The 17,929-nt window shown below is 37.4% G+C and overlaps 1 protein-coding gene across 1 annotated transcript in view; it reads right to left on the bottom strand.

Moving 5' to 3' along the window:
* Positions 1-15,595, bottom strand: part of jam3b (junctional adhesion molecule 3b) — a 28,906-nt gene extending 13,311 nt beyond the window's left edge. Inside the window, exon 1 of the mRNA XM_043221892.1 lies at positions 15,458-15,595. Coding sequence (XP_043077827.1) covers positions 15,458-15,506 — 49 coding nt within the window. The 5' untranslated portion in view covers positions 15,507-15,595. The remainder of the gene's footprint in view (positions 1-15,457) is intronic.
* Positions 15,596-17,929: the final 2,334 nt, after the last annotated feature.

The raw sequence follows: 17,929 nt of genomic DNA, 5'->3' as shown, positions 1-17,929 counted from the left end.
ATTAGAAATACGTTCCACCTCACATTCCAGTCACATGAAATAACTGGGTATGATTATATCACTGCTTTTTTTCCAATAAAAATAGACCCCTTGTTTAGTGTCACACATCACATGGTTGAAGTTCACATGAACACCAATCGAAACCTTTGTTTTGTGACACAGTTTCAGGCAGTGGGAGTGAATGAATACTAAATTAATCGGGACAGGGCCTGATGGCAGAACAAAAGCATTCCTGATAGCAACAGTACAAAGCCAGATCATTTTTAAGTGGCACAATTTCACAATTATTTTAAATACAAATATCTCATCAAATTGAAAAAAAAATTAAAAGTTCTGTTAAAATTTTTTTAAGTTTTAAAAGAGTGAAAACATTACATAAAAATACTCACATTTATTAATTAAACAATAAATAATGAAATAAAAAAACTAAGTAAAATGTACTATGGAATGGCCATCTTTCCATGGTATTTCATTGCCTTCAGTCTAAAAAATAACATTAAAAATAATAATAATAATAATAAAATATTTATTGGGGTCCCTGAGGCCTCAGACATCAGAAATTCAAAATACTTTTGAACACATAGGAAAAGCCTTGATGTATCAAGTTGATATGTAAGTGCTTTCCAAGCTACTGAAATGGCCCTAGGGTCTCAGAGACGGCCGCACAGAACATGAGGGTTAAAATGCTGCCTCAATTAACCCAACACAACACAGGTTAGTTGAATATTCAGAGGGCAGTTGTATGTAGCAAGACCATGAGTTATTTTCCACAAGGGTGAGAACAGGTTACCGTTGGAGAAGCCTTCGCTATTTATAGCAGCTGTCAACAGCAGGCAGAGACTGCACGGCATACTAATTGGTTGCATTTGCAGGTAAGTCAGAGCTGTGCTGTATCTCCTCCCGTCCCGTTCGTGGGCAGCCGGGAGCACTGACCGTCCCCCCGATAAGATCTACTGGAGGCTTATTTTTCACCCTCGTTGCTCTCAGATGCCATTTCAACAACTGCTTTCCACAGAAACTGATAATGAGAGATATGAAATGCATTTGCATACACGCACACATTATTTAGTCTATGCTTATCTCCTCCGTCAGCGATAAAAGGCCCTAATTTAGCTCACCAAATCGGCTGATCGGAGGATCCCGTATTCGCCGTGAGGCTCCAGCCCGAAATCTGTAAATCGTGTCGCACTCAGCTCCAGAATTAGCTGCTCCCTGCTTTCAGCACAGATGGCGTCATCCCCGCTCACTGCAAATGCCTCACATTCTAGTACAAGCACACTGACCTCTTCCTTAATCCTAATTAGGACTGTAATTTCTGCCAGAGCCTTCTTCAAGAGGGGTGGTGGTACAAGCGTGTGCATTGAAACATAAAGAAAAACCTTCTCTAACTTGTGACAATATGAGATGATGACGTGTCTGGATTTCTGATGACGTCTTTACGATGATGGATTATAGCAATACATACAGAGTCGTTGCAGCCGGACTGCGTGTTTCTCTAAATAATGAGCTGTGACAAATACATAGGCGAATTGGGATAAATCCCTGAGCAGGCTTAATAAAATCGAGAGTGAGCTGAAGTCTAAAGGACATTAACTCGTATATTCTCTCAGCTGTTAGAGTCCTAAAAGGGCCCAGTGCTGGAAACAACATCTATTGTTGGGCATGTGAATTGTGTAGCAAAAAAGCGAGGTGAGGATTGGCTAACAGCTGAATAATGCCACCCCACAGTCGCTGGAGACTTGTTGATTTAGCAGGGATATGCACATAATCCTCCTCACTTCCTGTTGAAAAGAAATGCCCCAGAATGCAATGGGGTAGGTGAAAAGAGCTCCCTGGGGGTGATTTGTATTGTTATGTATCACAAATGTAATAAACATTTAGTGAAAAAACATCAGGGTTTTGGGGATCATCTTGGTAAATTTTAAAGGCTATTTTAATAAATCATATATATGATAGACATATGTACTTTGATAAAATTCTAAGTCTTATTTTTTACATATTTTTTACGTATTTTTAACTTTTTTGTATATGTACGTTTTACTTTTACATGTAAATATATTAACAGAATAGCAAGTTAATCATGTAATTGTGACTTTTAAAAAGAAGCTATACGGCATATTAAAACATGCACCCAAACAATAAATAAAATGAAATAAACTCAGTGGGGTAAACAAGTAGTATCTCTAACAGTCTCTATAGAATCAGCCTCTCACTGAGCAGTGACTAAACCAGCAGCAGGAAGCCTATAAACCGCATAATAGACCCGGTAGCAGCATTCACTCCTCTCTTCAAGATACAATCAGTGCTAAAACAGCAAGCCAAGCAAAAACCCCTGAACTCTCATTGTCTATTGTACAGCGCCGGCCCCCCATAGCATCTCTTGTTAATTGCCTTTTGTTTGCACTCTTGTACAAAAGCCATGTTGTGCGGTGCAACTCGCTGCTCTGAACAGTTGGAGCTGAAGTTACTGCTGCCGTTATAAAAATCTTTACCTCTGCCACATGCATCTGTTATAAAATAGATTGCATTTAAAAATGAAATCGATATGACTATTGGCTGAAACATAACGTTAGTTTGTGTCAGTAATTGTGGATTGATTTCTTGTCATCACATATTTACAATATAGGGAATTCTAGAAAACAACAAGTAAAATGCGTTTCTTAGCGTATAAAATGCATCTATAGTATATTTAAAAATGATTGTTCATGTCTTGCACGCAATGTATTTTTTAACGACTTTTTTCTCTTTAAATCTATATTTAAACGCTATTTTGTCTTTAAATCAAATCAATTTTCATTATTAGATTTGAGTATAATTTTAAAAGCAGCTGATATTCTGCTATAAGAGTCTGCAAAAAGGTACGTTCCTTTATGACCACTTCTTTCTTTTCATTTGCAAATGCGCGAATACTCTATAGCAACACAAAATATGCCTTCTCTCTCCAGCGCATTTCGCTTTACTTCAGTACCAATGAACTAGCAGAGTGTTTTAAATCAAGACCACAAAACCCAATCAATCTATGAGCACAGTTCTGCAAATACTGTAAATAGCTGGTTATGCAATCCTTTCATTGGGAAAACGGCCAAACACACATATGTTGAGGTTTTCAGCATCGCTAAAACGCGGCCTGTTTAAAAAAAAAAACCTGTTTATCTGAGTAAATTAATTAACGTGCAGAGAACTGTGACAGTCTTCCGGGCTTTTGAATCTCCGAAGGGTCTCCAATGTAAACGAGAGAGGGTCTACTCTCAGTATGATTTATACTGTGTATAACAGGCTTGCTTGTTTGAGGAAGGCTTTTGGATGTGTTTTCTTTGATGTCAGATTAATGCTCATCCTCATGCCAGATCCACAGAGGTAATGAAGAACAGATAGACACGAGGGTCACTGATAATGTGTGTCGCTCAGAGACAAGAAGACAACAGGTGAGTCAGTGTTTGGACAGACACTAACGGTGAGAGGTCGAGCAGGGAAAGCTACTTTCAGTGCTGGATCGACTTTCTACAACTGTTGCGACTTTCCTTGTTTGCCGATTGTAAGGGATTTTTCAGTCGAAATTGAAAATGCTGTCATCATGTTCTGTATTAAACCTATATGGCTATACATATTCACACCACACATTTTTTAGTAGTCTCTCATGCTCACCGAAGATGCGTTCATTTGTTCAAAATGATAGAAAAACTGTGATGTTTTGAAATATTATTAAAATTAGAAATAACTGTTTAATATGTTCATATATTAAACATTTTAGTGAGACAAAGCTGAATTTAGGAGTCTTAAGTAGCACGCAATCCTTCAGAAATCTTTGTAATATGCTGATTTGAAGCTAATATGACTTTTTTGGGAAACATTTTGTTCAGTTTTCTTTGATAAATAGAACGTTTAAAAGAAGAGCATTTATTTGAAATAGAATTTTTTATAACATTATAAATGTTTATCATCGTTTTCTATCAATTCAACCTTGTCGAATAAAGTATTCATTTAAAAGGTTTACTGATTCCAGCATAATACATTCATATAATATATAAAACTAAATACAAAAAAGGCCAAGATTTAAATTTCAGTCCTAAACACTGGATTCAGAACACAGGACTTATAGCATAACATGTCGTATGTACCAATTTATTGATACTTTTAGGGTATTTCTGTGGATTTTTGAAGCATTAATACTCCAGACCCAATTAATTGTAACAGCATCACTTTTGTGTTTTACATCAGAAAAATATTTGAGAACACTTTAGTATATAAAGACAAATAGTAACTAGTTAATTGTTAGCATGCCTATTATTAACATATTGACTGTTTATTAGTAATTATAAAGCACATATTTGTAAGTTTGAAAGTAATAAGTTTATTGAGACAAAAGTCATAGTTTCTTAATAGCGAAAACTGGACCTTAGATGAAGTGTGACCAAATCTTCATATAAATTCCATTATAAAACTAAGAATTTTCCAGCTTAAACTGTACCGAGAAGCTTTATGCATAAACATCTTCAATTTGATGGGCAAAACTGATCGCTCCTCAGAGACCGAGTTTTAACACTTCCATAAATTAAAACAGTAAGAGTTTTGCATAAATCTGTAATATATACTCATGCTTCACCTAAAAAAAAAAAAAAAAAGAGGAATTTAAAGAGAGTGAGTTAGCCTGGAACAACAAATGTTCGCAAAGGCATGCTTCAGACTCAAATAGTTCGCATACGCCGTCTAAGTGGCCAGAGAGGGAATGCTGCAGTGAAACAGGTGGGGTGAGAGTGGGGGGTTCACCATCTGAGCACCACGCAAGCAGTGACCTCCCCAAAGAACCACTTCATCACCTGCTCAGGAAGATCCCCTCTTGTTTGGGAAACGCTTTGCTCCTGCTCACTCGGCGAAAATGTGGAGCATTCGATGCCCATCCGCTTGCCCGGACATCTAAAACAAATGTGGACATTCCGGTGGACCGTGGGAGGATGTAAAAGACTGACATCTTGATGCAACCACAGGAAAGCACATGATATCACGTGGCTTTAACAGTGGAGCAAGGGCATGCAGTCAAATTCTGTTGCTCTTTTCCCCATTTGCAGATCTGCCAGAAGCGTTAACACTTGAAAAAACAAATGCAGCATATTTCAAATTGTGAAATGTTCTCGGTTTTCTACAGAGGCGACACTAAAACTTGGACAGAGCTCTCACAATCCTTCATGATTTACCAACAGTGACATTTCAACTGCTTTGGCGCTTCTTCAAGGCCCAGGAGGCCACACTGATTAAGGATGGAGATTACGGACGCATCTGATGTTAACATGCCCTGTTTCAATGGAATAAATAAGGGAATAAACCACATTTACAAGTGAAGGTTGAGCCAGAAGTATTCAAAAGAAGCAAAACAGGTTTGCCAGTCCAAACCTGTAAGACCTTTGTTCATCTTTGGAAGACAAATTAAGATATTTTTGATGAAATCTGAGCGCTTTCTATATTTTTGTGCCTTGGACGCTTTAGGACTCTTGCTGTCTATGAGGGGTCAAAAATATCTCAGATTTCTTTAAAAAATATCGTAATTTGTGATTTTGTAAATGAAAGAAAGTTTAATTATTGAAAGATTTTGTAAAGTAGGGATGGGTATCGATAGACATTTTCTGATTCATATGGCTATATTTCATTTACAATGTGCATTTATAAAGCAAGTAAAAATGATGCAAGGTAATGGTAACTGTATGTTGAGACATTATTCGCTCTGTTTGAATTTATTATACTGATTGAAATTCCTAAGCTATACAGTTTTTTTAATGATTTATCAAAAGCACCCACTAATACGAACTGCACTACAACTGTTGTTCTGCACAATTTTGATTCCCTAAAAAAGGACTTTTTCATAAGAATCATTAGTTCATATATTGGATGTTGACATGCATAGTTTAAAAGAAAAAGGGACAGAACAATGCTTACTAGTGAAGCTTGAACCAGAAGAAACAGAAAAAATAGGTATAGGTATATATACACACTCCCTGATTTGAGGGAAGGTTATTTTTCAACTTAAATGGTAAATGGTAATGTAATGGGAGGTAAGTTTTATTGTGAATTAGCAAATAACACGCTGTTCTGGGTCAGCAATGACACATGCACTGTTTTAGTTCAAATCAAATCAAACACTTAAAAGATGTATCCTTCTGTCGCAGCTGACACAAATAAGCGTGCAGTGATGGACTTGTTCCGTTTTCTTTTCGTGCAAAAAGTATTCTGATGGCAGATGGAGTATTCAGACGATGTTTTTCATACTTTTCTGGTAATTTACTTGGCAGTCAATGGGACAGTCACAAGCCTCACGGTTTCATCCAAAATATATTAAATTGTGTTCCAAATATGAATTAAACTTTTAAGGGTTTGGTATAACATGAGGGTAAGTGATTAATGACAAAATTACAATTTTGGGGTGAACTGACCCTTTAGCGTCTCATTAAAAGGACTCCCTCAAAGGACTTAAAAAGATTTAGGCAAAGGAGTCATTTGTTTATAAGACGCGTTAGTTCATGAAACCGGCCACGGTTATTGTAGCCCATGTGGACAGTGGTAAGGCAGCACATTTTACCTCACACGTTCTATTTGGAGGGCAAACTAAGGTAAAATATGGATTCTTTTTCGACAGTTTTCATCGAGATCTCACAGTTATCATCATCAAATGTTGGTGCATTCAAGCTAATCCACAAATGTAGCGCAAAACTCCCACCTTTACTGTAAGGGATTTATACGCACTGCATACATTTTGCATCAGCTGATCCAGATGTGCGTTCCTGCCAATTCCCAATGTCCTGACCCGACTGCATGATGCTTATCTGCTTTAAGCCTTTGCTGCCCAGAGAGAATACAATGTAAACGCACTAATGAGGGTAGTTTTACGAGGGGAATAGTATTTCCTCAACTGCTGAAAATATCTCTCACTTACTCAACTCATTTTGGAATCTCTAATTTGTATAGCAGCAGATATAATTAACCCCACCCATGATAAGTGTAGCACATGCGATGCCTGCTTCTGATAGACAACTGCACTCAACTGTAGTTTCTATTTTTTTTGCAGCCAGATCAATTATCCAGCAAACTGATACAAGAATAAGTGCTTTACCCTACATTTTCTACCTCAGATTTGCAGTTTCCATCGCACTGATGGTCTCGACTTCGTACAAATATTCTCCCTCAACAATAGGATGTTGCCCATAGACATATGAGGAGTGATCTTGAGTGGTGCTGATAAGAAATAAAGCTGCATGGTTGCCCACTTCTGCATGAATGACTCTGTAGCAGAGAATTTATTTCTCTGTACATCTGTAGCAGTTTCATCCGCTCAGAAATGGAGATTACGAGTGAAAATTCCATGAATGTGCACAGAACCATAAGATCATTGCGCAGTGGAAAAGAGGAAGAAAAAGAATCTATTCTCAACTTTGGGGAAAACTTTTACTTCTGAGGAGTGCAATGGCTGTAGTGTATGGGCTCATACTTTCAAGGGACCGAGCTAAAAGGCATTATTTGTGTGTCTTCTTGGGCCATATTTTTGCCATAAATTATTTGTTGTCTCTATTCTTTCTCTACTGTTTTATGTTTTAATATTTCAAGAAGCCACACATCAGTGTTCTCTTTGTTCTTCAGTCCACAAAACAACAAAGCGAAGCCGTAATTTAAGGTACTACACAACACGTCCTCGGAAAATATGGCTTTCTGCCACTTCTAGCTCAGTACTAAACACAATAAATTTAATCCAAGTGCACTGCATCATAATAAAAACATAGAAAAAAACTTGTGAACTTATTTTTTTAACTCAAAAGCATGAAAAAATAAAAGTAAATTATAGAAATAAAAAGAGAAGTGTTATTGAGCTTGAAAGCAAATGATTGAAACTAACCTTCACAGAAATTCAATTGAAGCATTAGCATAATTACAAATTCTCTGTCCTCTAAAGGCACAATTTATGCCATTGCAGTTCAATACTTTCAGAAGCCAGAAATGATCATAGGGCATTAGGAAAAATTGCTAAAGCCAATAATTTCTACTATTTATAAGAACATCCCCCAGGACATGCGCACTCCCAGAGCTTTGCTAATGAAGAGGTCAAGTACAGCAGATACAGGCCTTTAATGTAGTGCAATAATGCTAGCAAATACACATAAGTGTATATCTAATACTAAATCCATGCACAAACTAAATTATAATCCAGATCTGAGCGTTGTACATATATGTATAGCTTTACACTGCTAAACATATAAAAGTGCATACGGAAAACATATGTACAATCTGTAATGGGCATTATACTTGATTTAAATGAATACATTAAATCAAAGTTACAAAGCTGCACTCCTTCTGTATTTGCTCTGATGTTTCTGTAAACATCAACAACAGCAGCAGTATCTTTTCCACTTCAGTTAGTTACAGTAAGATCTTTTAATTACATCCAGCATTCTGGCATTGTTTCCGTATCTCTGCACGTTATTAGAACGTCTTAAGTCTCAGCAAATCTTCTTAAAGGCTACTGACTGATTAGTTTCCTGCAGGAAACGTCTCATGCATCCTATCTTAGTGACTCCTTTTAAGGTCATCTTGGTGTACGCTGATATGCAGCCGTGATGTAAACACGTAGCCTGTATTGTCTGCTATAGGCCAAATCTCTGAGATAACATGTCCGCCTTGGGACACTCCGAACAAACTGCTATGTATAACCCCCACAAGCAAGAAAGTAGCTTTTTGCCATGATACTCAGGCCCAGTCCCATTACTACCCCTTACCCACACTTACCCCAACCCCTCCACTTCGAGTGTTCATGTGAAGGGGTAGGGGTGTCTTCATTTTCTTTTGGTGTGAGGCGTAGGGGTTGGGGGAGGGGCCAGACAGCCCACCAAACTAAGATTTTTAGGGACCACACTTCAAGCGAAGGGGTGCGACATTTATCTCAGCATAAACTGGCTACAGCGGGAATACGACTGCACAAGCGACCAAAAAACACCAATAAATGTAAGCATTTTGTGCATTAATAAAGATTTTAATGAAAAGTAATCATTTGTTTTATGTCACATTTAATTGCATGTTCATATTTATGGTCCTGTTATTAAAAAGAAATATTTGCAACAAAATAAAAAAATATTAAATAGTAAAATAAATAAATAAAAACACCAATGTAGGAAATATTATATTCTGAGGAAATATTTTGATCCCTACCCCTTTGCAGCACTTTGCAGGTAAATGGATATAAAATTGAACTGGGATTGATACTTAATGAGAATTGTCATTTTGGGTGATATATCCCTTTTTTTCCTCCTCATAAATTAGAAACCGCTATACTCATAAAAACTCAAGCGAAATTCCTGAGTTTTCCACATTGGCCTTCTAATTGGCGTCATGATTGAAATGCTTTATTGTCAGTCAACAGTTGCTTAACAGCTTTATCCATAAAACCTCCAGTCAAAACAAAACTATTCTGCACATTAAATATACTATACGTACATAGGCTCTTGCACACACCTCTGGGCCACCGGGTAGTAAGATCTCAACCAATGTCTGGCATAATGACAAATATCCCAGGCACTTACTTGTTCAGGACACACTCTTAAACCCACAGCAGCTGTACTCAGCGCATACTATTACAAAGTTCATTTAAGTTTTGCGGCCACTGGAGGAATCAAACATCCTTTTCAAAATATAAGCAAACCATTAAGCTTGCACTTAAGAGTAACTTGCTTTTCTTCGGTCTGATTTTGCTGTGCATAAAGTCTATGGGGGAGCTACAATGATGGTAATCTCACTCGAATAAAGACTTTTAAGTTTTATCTTAATCTTTAAATACAGACGCTCAGATTTAATAGCATTTTGTGAATCAGATGGCATCTTGAAATAGATCTAGTTTGCCTGTGGCTGTCATAAAAAGTTCAAGCTCGGCTTTAAGGGTTGCCCGGTTTTATTTTCAAACTCATCCCTGTTAACTTAGCAAGTAAGTGCGAGAAGCGTTATGAGGTGGCCTTAACGCCGGTCCGCCAGATGGTCAAAGCGCAATCTGTCAGTGCAATCTGACCAGTCGGCTAAACGCATACAACAAATCTGGTGCTAATGGTGGATTTTAACCTAGAGTGGAGTTACACTGCAAATAAGATTCTCATTATGGTTGCTCCATTTATGTTGCCTTAACTTATCAACTGCTAATTATTCTTTGATACAGTGAGTGGAGGCACTATTTTAAGAGAGGTGTTTTGCAGCTATTGCTCTTTAAAATATATAGCCTTAAAGGGACTACAAATGGAAATCGTTAAAAATTGATATGAAATAGGCTAGGGTAATACATTTTCTGCTTTCTGGTGAACAGCCGTGCGAACCCAATGAAAAAGTGGGCCGTTGAGCAGGTGATAAATTGTTCTTATGATTGACTGTATGCGGGTCTGGCTAGAGTCGTAAAAATGACAAAGCGTGATTTGATGGAGAGATAATAAATCCAAGTGTGCGAACTGTTTGTTGATAGAGTTTCGTACCATGTATCTGAGTTTCTTGTACAGCCACACATCATCTCCCACAGTCGCTAACCTCAAAAATGAGCTTCTGCTTGTGTGAACTTCTCGGTATTTGGAAATGTGAAAATATGTCACGTTCATCTCATTCCCTCAAAACCTCGGCTGGAACAGTCAACAAATGCATTTGCAGGTCTTTTTTTATCGCCATACCGAAGTCATCTGCTTTTCATAGCAGTCGCTTTAGAACTTGATATCTGCTGTGAGGGATTCAAATCATCGTCACCAAGGTGAATCATGGGAGTTCGTCTGTTCTATCTGTCAACATTTGTACTTGTGTTAGCGAACATCAAATACAAGGTGTGCATTCAGCTGGGAGGAACGTAATGAAGATGCCACTCAGTTTAACCCAGACAATGGTCTTATAGCAGTTTTCTGTCCTAACATATGCATGAGATGCATGAGACATAAGGCAGTGGAATGAAGAAAAGTTGAATTTCTTTTAATCTGAGAAATGCATTTTTAGAGTGGCACGTCATGCACCAGCCATTGCAAAAGATGTCAGACACAAGCACGATAGCGTGTTTGATAACTGAAAAGCAGCACAGCAATTCATTCTGTTTGAAAGCCACCATAATCTATACGTGACTGATATAAAACCAACAGAAAAGACAACAGTTAGAATTTCATTTCTTATAATGTCAGTTCTATCGAAACTATTACTGTCGTAGGCATTTGTAAGATTATAAACAGGGCACATGACTTGTTTCCATAGAGAGTCCTGCATTCGATTCCAGCGGCTGTCAGATGATCTGTTGCATATTTCTATTTTTAGCAATAATAATTACCTTTGTGATTACATTATAAATCAAGGTTCAGTTTGAATTTGTTTCATACGCGAAACAAGTCTATTTGAAAATTAAAACGGAAGGGGAGAGAGATGCTCATTATCTCCGTCTCTGAAATTGGCTAATAAGAAATTATTGCATGAAGCTGACAGTGTCCAACTGATTCACTCTCCAGCTATTCACCTACCGGGAAAGATGAAGTTCAGAAAGAAAATCTTTACTTCGTATAGATGTGAGAAGATTTTTAATTTTCTAAACAGTCTATAGTATTCAGAAGTTATCGCCCAAACTTGGATTAGATGAAGAAGAATTATATCTGTCAGCATACAAAGGCTAATTATGTATTATGATAATTACATAAAAATGTTTTTAAATACTAGTCAAATCAAGAATCAAGAAATCAAAAAAGAAAGACAATACCTATTTAAAGAGATAATTGAATAATGACTCTGAAAGAACTAATTAAACTAATTAACAAATGAAAAAATGTTGACTCTTTTTTTTTTTGTTATAACAACTTCTAATGAAGTTATGTTCAACCAAGAACCTACACGGAGTTAAGCTTCTCCAGATATTTAATTCCTGTTCCTGGAACCAATTATTCACCAGCTAATAACACATGTAATGTATTTAGTATGCAGATTTTACTTGTCACTGGCATTAGCAGTCATAACCTAACTACAAGCATTACTCTACTTCACAATAGCAACCATAAAAGCCACATATCATGAACACTTTCAAATGTGAAACATAACATTACATATCCTTACCTTTATTAATGAAACACATAAAAACTACACTCCCCAGTCCTAAGCAAAAAATGTATGGAACTAGAAATCCACTCTTAATAAGACCATTTCATTAAGTTACCATAACTTCATTTTTAAGAAAATAAACTGACACAGAAATCTGAGTTTACATTACACACAGTGTTATGTTGCTGTAAATATCAACTTGTCAGTTAACAACCTTGCATTTATTTAAGTAGCAATGAAAGGCATGTTTGTCGGACAACCTTTGCCTTTTACGTTATGTTTCAAAACATGTACTTTCGTGCTCTAAGAAAAGAATGACACAAAATAAAAATAAAATTGCGGTCCGTCCTAATCCTTTTGCTTTTGCACGGGCTCCAGTATATCCAGCACAGCAGTCAGAAACTATTTTGATCAGCGCCCATCTTACACATGGAAGTCTTATTGACATTTAGGGAATGCACATGCTTGCCATTCCTGACTCGCGAATCTGTTAGTTCTAGGCTTTTCCATCCACATCTGTCACTGCTTACCAAAAGATACAAACGAATAAAAAAAGCAGGATAAGCAAAACGGTTCACGTTTCTTTCAGAGCGACTTCCACGAGATTTCCTCTTTACATTTTTTCCTTTCAATGCCTTAGTTTTTAATACTTCAGAGGGCAAAATGTTTAGTTCTCTTGACATCGTCTGCACCCTTGCGTGTCTGTTATGACGCATTCGAAGTGAATGAATTCTCACGGCTTCTGTTTGTGTGTGAGCGTTCCGCATTTGTTCTCAATGCTGAGTATCTGTGGTGGGCTGAGTGGGACATATTTCAGTTTCGTGTCAGGGGGGGTCCTTCAGTCACTAGCACCCACAGCACCTCAGCTGTTTCTGCACGTCGGCCAGTACTCCGGCTGGCCGACCGGACATGTGCCGCTCTCCTGTTGCTCAAAGACTCAGCATGTTTCATCACGACAGCCTGCCTGTCCCGGTACCCAATGCGGATTACGCTGGGACCCCCCGTCTGGAATTTTTCCCATCACTATACAGTGACGATAAACTGCCTTTAGGAACACAAGATGCTGTTTGCGACATGCTTTTCTCATGCGGTACCTTCCGGCTGAAACGAACCTAAGCACGTGCGGAAGGGCAACGTGTCTTTGTCCGCAACAGCCCTGGGTGAAGAACACAGAGAACGGCTATCTTTTCCGTGCATATTTCTCTCTGTCGCTTACTGAACACATCAAAAATGTCAGCTTGTAACTGATGGACATGCCCAGAAGGTCCAGCATGCTTTTCACGAACCCCCAGAAAGCCATTTGCTGGGAAGCAGCGGGTGGAAGAGAAAGCGCACTCAGCCTTCTAGGGACAAGCTATCACTTTCACTGTTTTTCACTATTTAAGCTGTATTTAATCACATCTAAAAGTACCAATCTCACGAACCGACAATTACCAGCATTTTCATAGGCGACAACTACGGTGAATACGTTTTACTGTTTCACGGCACCACGTTTCTCCAGAAGTCTGAAGCGTTCGCTGTGGACTAAAATGGAAGTCCAAGGCTCGTCCAAGCATTCGTATAAAATATGGGGTGTGATCTCAACCTTTGTACTATTCCTGAATCTATTTTATCCTATCCAGTAAAGCATATCTTGGCACCAAAAGTGCTGGCAAAAGACACCGGAGAGTTTCCACTGTACAAATACACTCCAGAGACTAGACACTGGCTTTTAAACATATAAGGTATAACAAAGCGCAGGGAAACTGCTTTTGGCAAAGACTTTCAATTACCCTGTTGATGAGCTGACTCGTAAATGTACTTTTCAAATAAATGAAACAACACCGACCGAAAAAGTCATGCCTGAAATTGCTTAAAATTACACTCCACATTAGCTGCAATGCTTTTAAATGAGTAAACACCAAAACAAAGCATGGTTGGAAAATGAAACCGTCGCTGTCATGTAAAATTTGACATTTTTAAATTGCAGTTAAATATTCATGTATTTAAATGCAATCTGAATGCAAAACTATTTTTAAACGCTGCTCTCCTTCTCGAAAACATAAATGAATTAAATAAATCAAGTCATATAAAAGAAACCGAGAATAATAAAGACAGCCAGTATACAATACAACACAACACAGACTTACCAGCAGTATTTAGTATTTTAGTCTATAATTAAGCCAATCATCACACTTTAAATAATCACAGAAGATGTGTTTTTTTTTGTTTTTTTTTATATATATAACATTTTAGGTGACAGTCCACGAGGCTATGTCCCTACAACCACAAGCAGGCTACAGTTAACATTTCAAAAGGTCATTTAAATCAAACAAAAGTAACAGAGATAAACAGAACATTAAACACACATGACCTGAATAACTCAAAGAGTTTATACCGTGTTCAAAATCGAACTCAACAAACTGTCGATATGAATTATTTAGGCTCCAACGTCGAAGCTACTGATTATTTTCAGTCCACAGAAAGAAAAGAAACCTCGCCTTCTGACTGAATTTAATTAAGCTATCGGTCTAGACGGAGTCTGAAGCCTCCGATTAAATTACAACCGACTCTTCAAACGACGCAGGACAAAAATATGCCATCTTTTTAATTATTTCCCGGAGCCCTAAACTGAAGACCGAAGTACCGCGCAGGCTGAAGGCAATGTGCTGTTCAAAGCGCGCCGCGTGATCCCCTCTCGTGAACACTTGAGGCGGAAAACCGTTATCTCGCAACAAACACGTCCTGCTTGCACTCCAACAGTTTCCAATCGTTAAAATAAACACCCGAAACCACCGAAAACCTGGCCGTTTTGAAAAAGCAAAATGGAGAAAACCACAGCATCGAGACGCTACGCGGTCCTCGCTTGTTTTGTGTCATTTCAAAAAACTTTTAAAGCGCGAACAAAGAACTGAGCCGGAGAACAAGAGAGAGAGAGAGAGCAACTTTTATGCGAGTTTTATGGGATTGTAAAGGCTGAGCTTTAAAGGCAAATCTAATATTCCCCGCAAACAGCCCGCGTAACCTGTAGAATAAGGGAATTGTAGAGGCGTGCGGATTTATTTATGGTTAGTTGCACAAACACGCAGAGCGGGATGCGAGTCTCAGCCGGCGATGAGAAACATTCCAGCGAGAGAAAACTAAATCTCAAGCTCGTGCCGCGAAGCACGGCGCATTCGCGCGAAAATGTTACTTTTCTCCCACTTTGGATTCAACAGCCACATCTAACATATCACCCAAAAGAGCTAACGGGTTAGCTCTATAGTTTAGTTGGCTTGAAGAGACGAGCACTTCTGTGAAACAAGGACGTTCACTCAAACACGTTCGAAGAACTTCGATAAATAATTCACCGCTATTTGTATCACTTTTGCCTCTTCTACAGAGAAAGTGTGACAGTGCGGGGATGCGTACTCACATTGCATGGAAAGGAGAAGCAGAACGCAAGCCAGTGGTGTTAACGCCATCTTGGAGTCGATGAAATGTTCAGTTTAGCCGTACATGCGCAAAGTAAAAGGCTTTAGGAGAGGATGGAGAGGGCTCGCGCTCACCGACCGAAGTGAGAGAGAGAGAGAGAGAGAGAGAGAGAGAGGAGGAGAGGGAGAGGGGGGCACGTCGACCTATTGTGTCGAGTTTCCATGACTACAAACAGCATCATTGTCAGGAATATTCAGCATTTTTTAGTTTAAGTTGCTTCAGTCCCTTCACTGGAAATGAACGAACATCACGTTTTTAGTTATGTTTGCCATACGACAGACTATCTAACGGGGACGGATTATGGGTTTCTTCAAACTTTTAAAACTTTACATCACATTATATGAAGTGCCTTCCTACATGTCCAGCATGATTACTTATTAATTTATAATATTTCACAAAAAAACAGGAGTGAAGCACAGGTCAAGAAATTGTATATATTTAAATATAAAGCTATCCACCTCTATGTAAAAAAAGAAATATAGAAATATGCTTGAATGTGCATTTGCGGTGTAGCCTACTTCAAATTGTACAAGTATTAAAAAATGTACAGTGTAATATTAATGAAATAAAAGGCCATATGAGTTTACTCTGAGACTGTAATTTTATAACTTTGTTTCTTAATGCATTTAAAATAAAACCTTTAAAAAAGAGAATTTTGTAATACTTTCAAATTAAATTACGTACTTTTACATTTTTGTCATTTAGCAGATGCTTTTATCCAAAGTGACTTGTATACTTTATTCATTATGATTTAATAATCTTTTGTTGTTGTACTTTAAAGTACACTAATTTAATTTGTTGACTGACGTATAAAGCACATACAAAGTACTCGATTATAATTTCTGTGTGTAACTATAATTGCATCTTTATTATAGAAGTATAATTTAAAATATAATCTACTTAAATGGATTGCATACACGTTTCAACAGAACCCACATAAAAGTGTATTTTAGTCTACCGTATACTACATCAGTATTCTCAGCAGTGCACTTTATTCATATAAGACCAGAAGTCATTATGAAATGAGAGCTTCCTATGCAAGTATGCCAACAACTATGCCAAAATGCTTCTATTTCAAAAGGGCAGTCTAGTTCAGGGTTTTCCCTACAGTCTGTTTTTAACTATACAACGTGTTGGAAATCAAGTACAGTATTGGACTTTGACAAGCACACATAATCTTAAAGTAAATTGTAGGATTTTAATCTGCAGAAATACCACAGAATTAGAGTTAATAAATGATGCTATCAAAATCTGTTTATGTGAATTTGTCTGATGGCAAGGATACGTGTTTGTGAGGGACCATTTCAGCAAAAAAAAATCATTCCAGTGTCTGACAATGGGAGATAAGCGCAAATCCTGAAGGCTTAGGGCACATTATGTTTTTTTTTCCAATTCCAGACATTATCGACAACAAGAACATTCAAAGCAAGAGTCTTTGGCATTGTCAGCCACTTCGGCACATACTAAGAGAAGACTGTAATCAGCGCTCTGATTGTCTGTGCTTCAGTAAGACATCGATGTGCTGGGAAGTGATTATAGTGGGGCTGAAAAACGAAGAGATATCAAGGCTGTGTATTTATATCTTGATGTTCCATCTTTTATATGGAGGGTATACCAGTCAAGGCCACTCACATCCAATGTCACTCTTGTTTGACAAGAAATATAAATAAATAATACAAATTAATAAATAAAAAAGACATTTAAAATGACATTTACAGGACGAGCACAAGCTGAAAAAAAAAGCCAGAATAAGCATCATGGATAGATATATTTGTTCACACATATTTTTTTTTTGATATTTGTTGTTGACACTACTCCTTGTTGCAAGCTCCAGAAAGTGATTTATAACATATTTCCTCAAATAAATAAATACACATATAAAATAGAAAAGTAAATAAATAAATAAAAACAATAATATAACAAAACAAAAATCATATCTATCTATCTACATATATAAAGAAAAACAAATCAGCATAGCATTGTCAGAGCTGCATTGTAAGTCGTTATAAATGTTCTGCAAAATCTGATTTAAAATGACATTATCCTACATATTATTAGAAAATAGCCTTTTTAATACGTTTACTACACTTCAAAAATAAATATATAAATAAATACATGCATACACACTTAATCCTGTCATTGAAAAAAAAAAAAACTGGCAGCTGTGGTTGCCAGAATAATTAGGACAAATACAATAAAAATGCAAACATCTTTCCAAAAAAAATTTAAATGTATAGTTAAACTCTATTCACCTGGAACATCTCTGGAAGATGCAACCACTATTATATCCTTTTGATTCATCCAAGATTGCATTTATATCTCTGTTAGCAGGTCCTGCGCTATAATAAGCAGAGACAACCGTCTCTCAGACTGGCCCCGTTCAGTCTCCAGAGCTATGTCAGCCACTTCCTGT

Source organism: Puntigrus tetrazona, chromosome 21, assembly GCF_018831695.1.
Source record: "Puntigrus tetrazona isolate hp1 chromosome 21, ASM1883169v1, whole genome shotgun sequence".
NCBI lineage: Eukaryota > Metazoa > Chordata > Actinopteri > Cypriniformes > Cyprinidae > Puntigrus > Puntigrus tetrazona.
The sequence above is the reverse complement of the archived record's forward strand: the minus strand, read 5'-3'. Positions and strand labels throughout refer to the sequence as shown.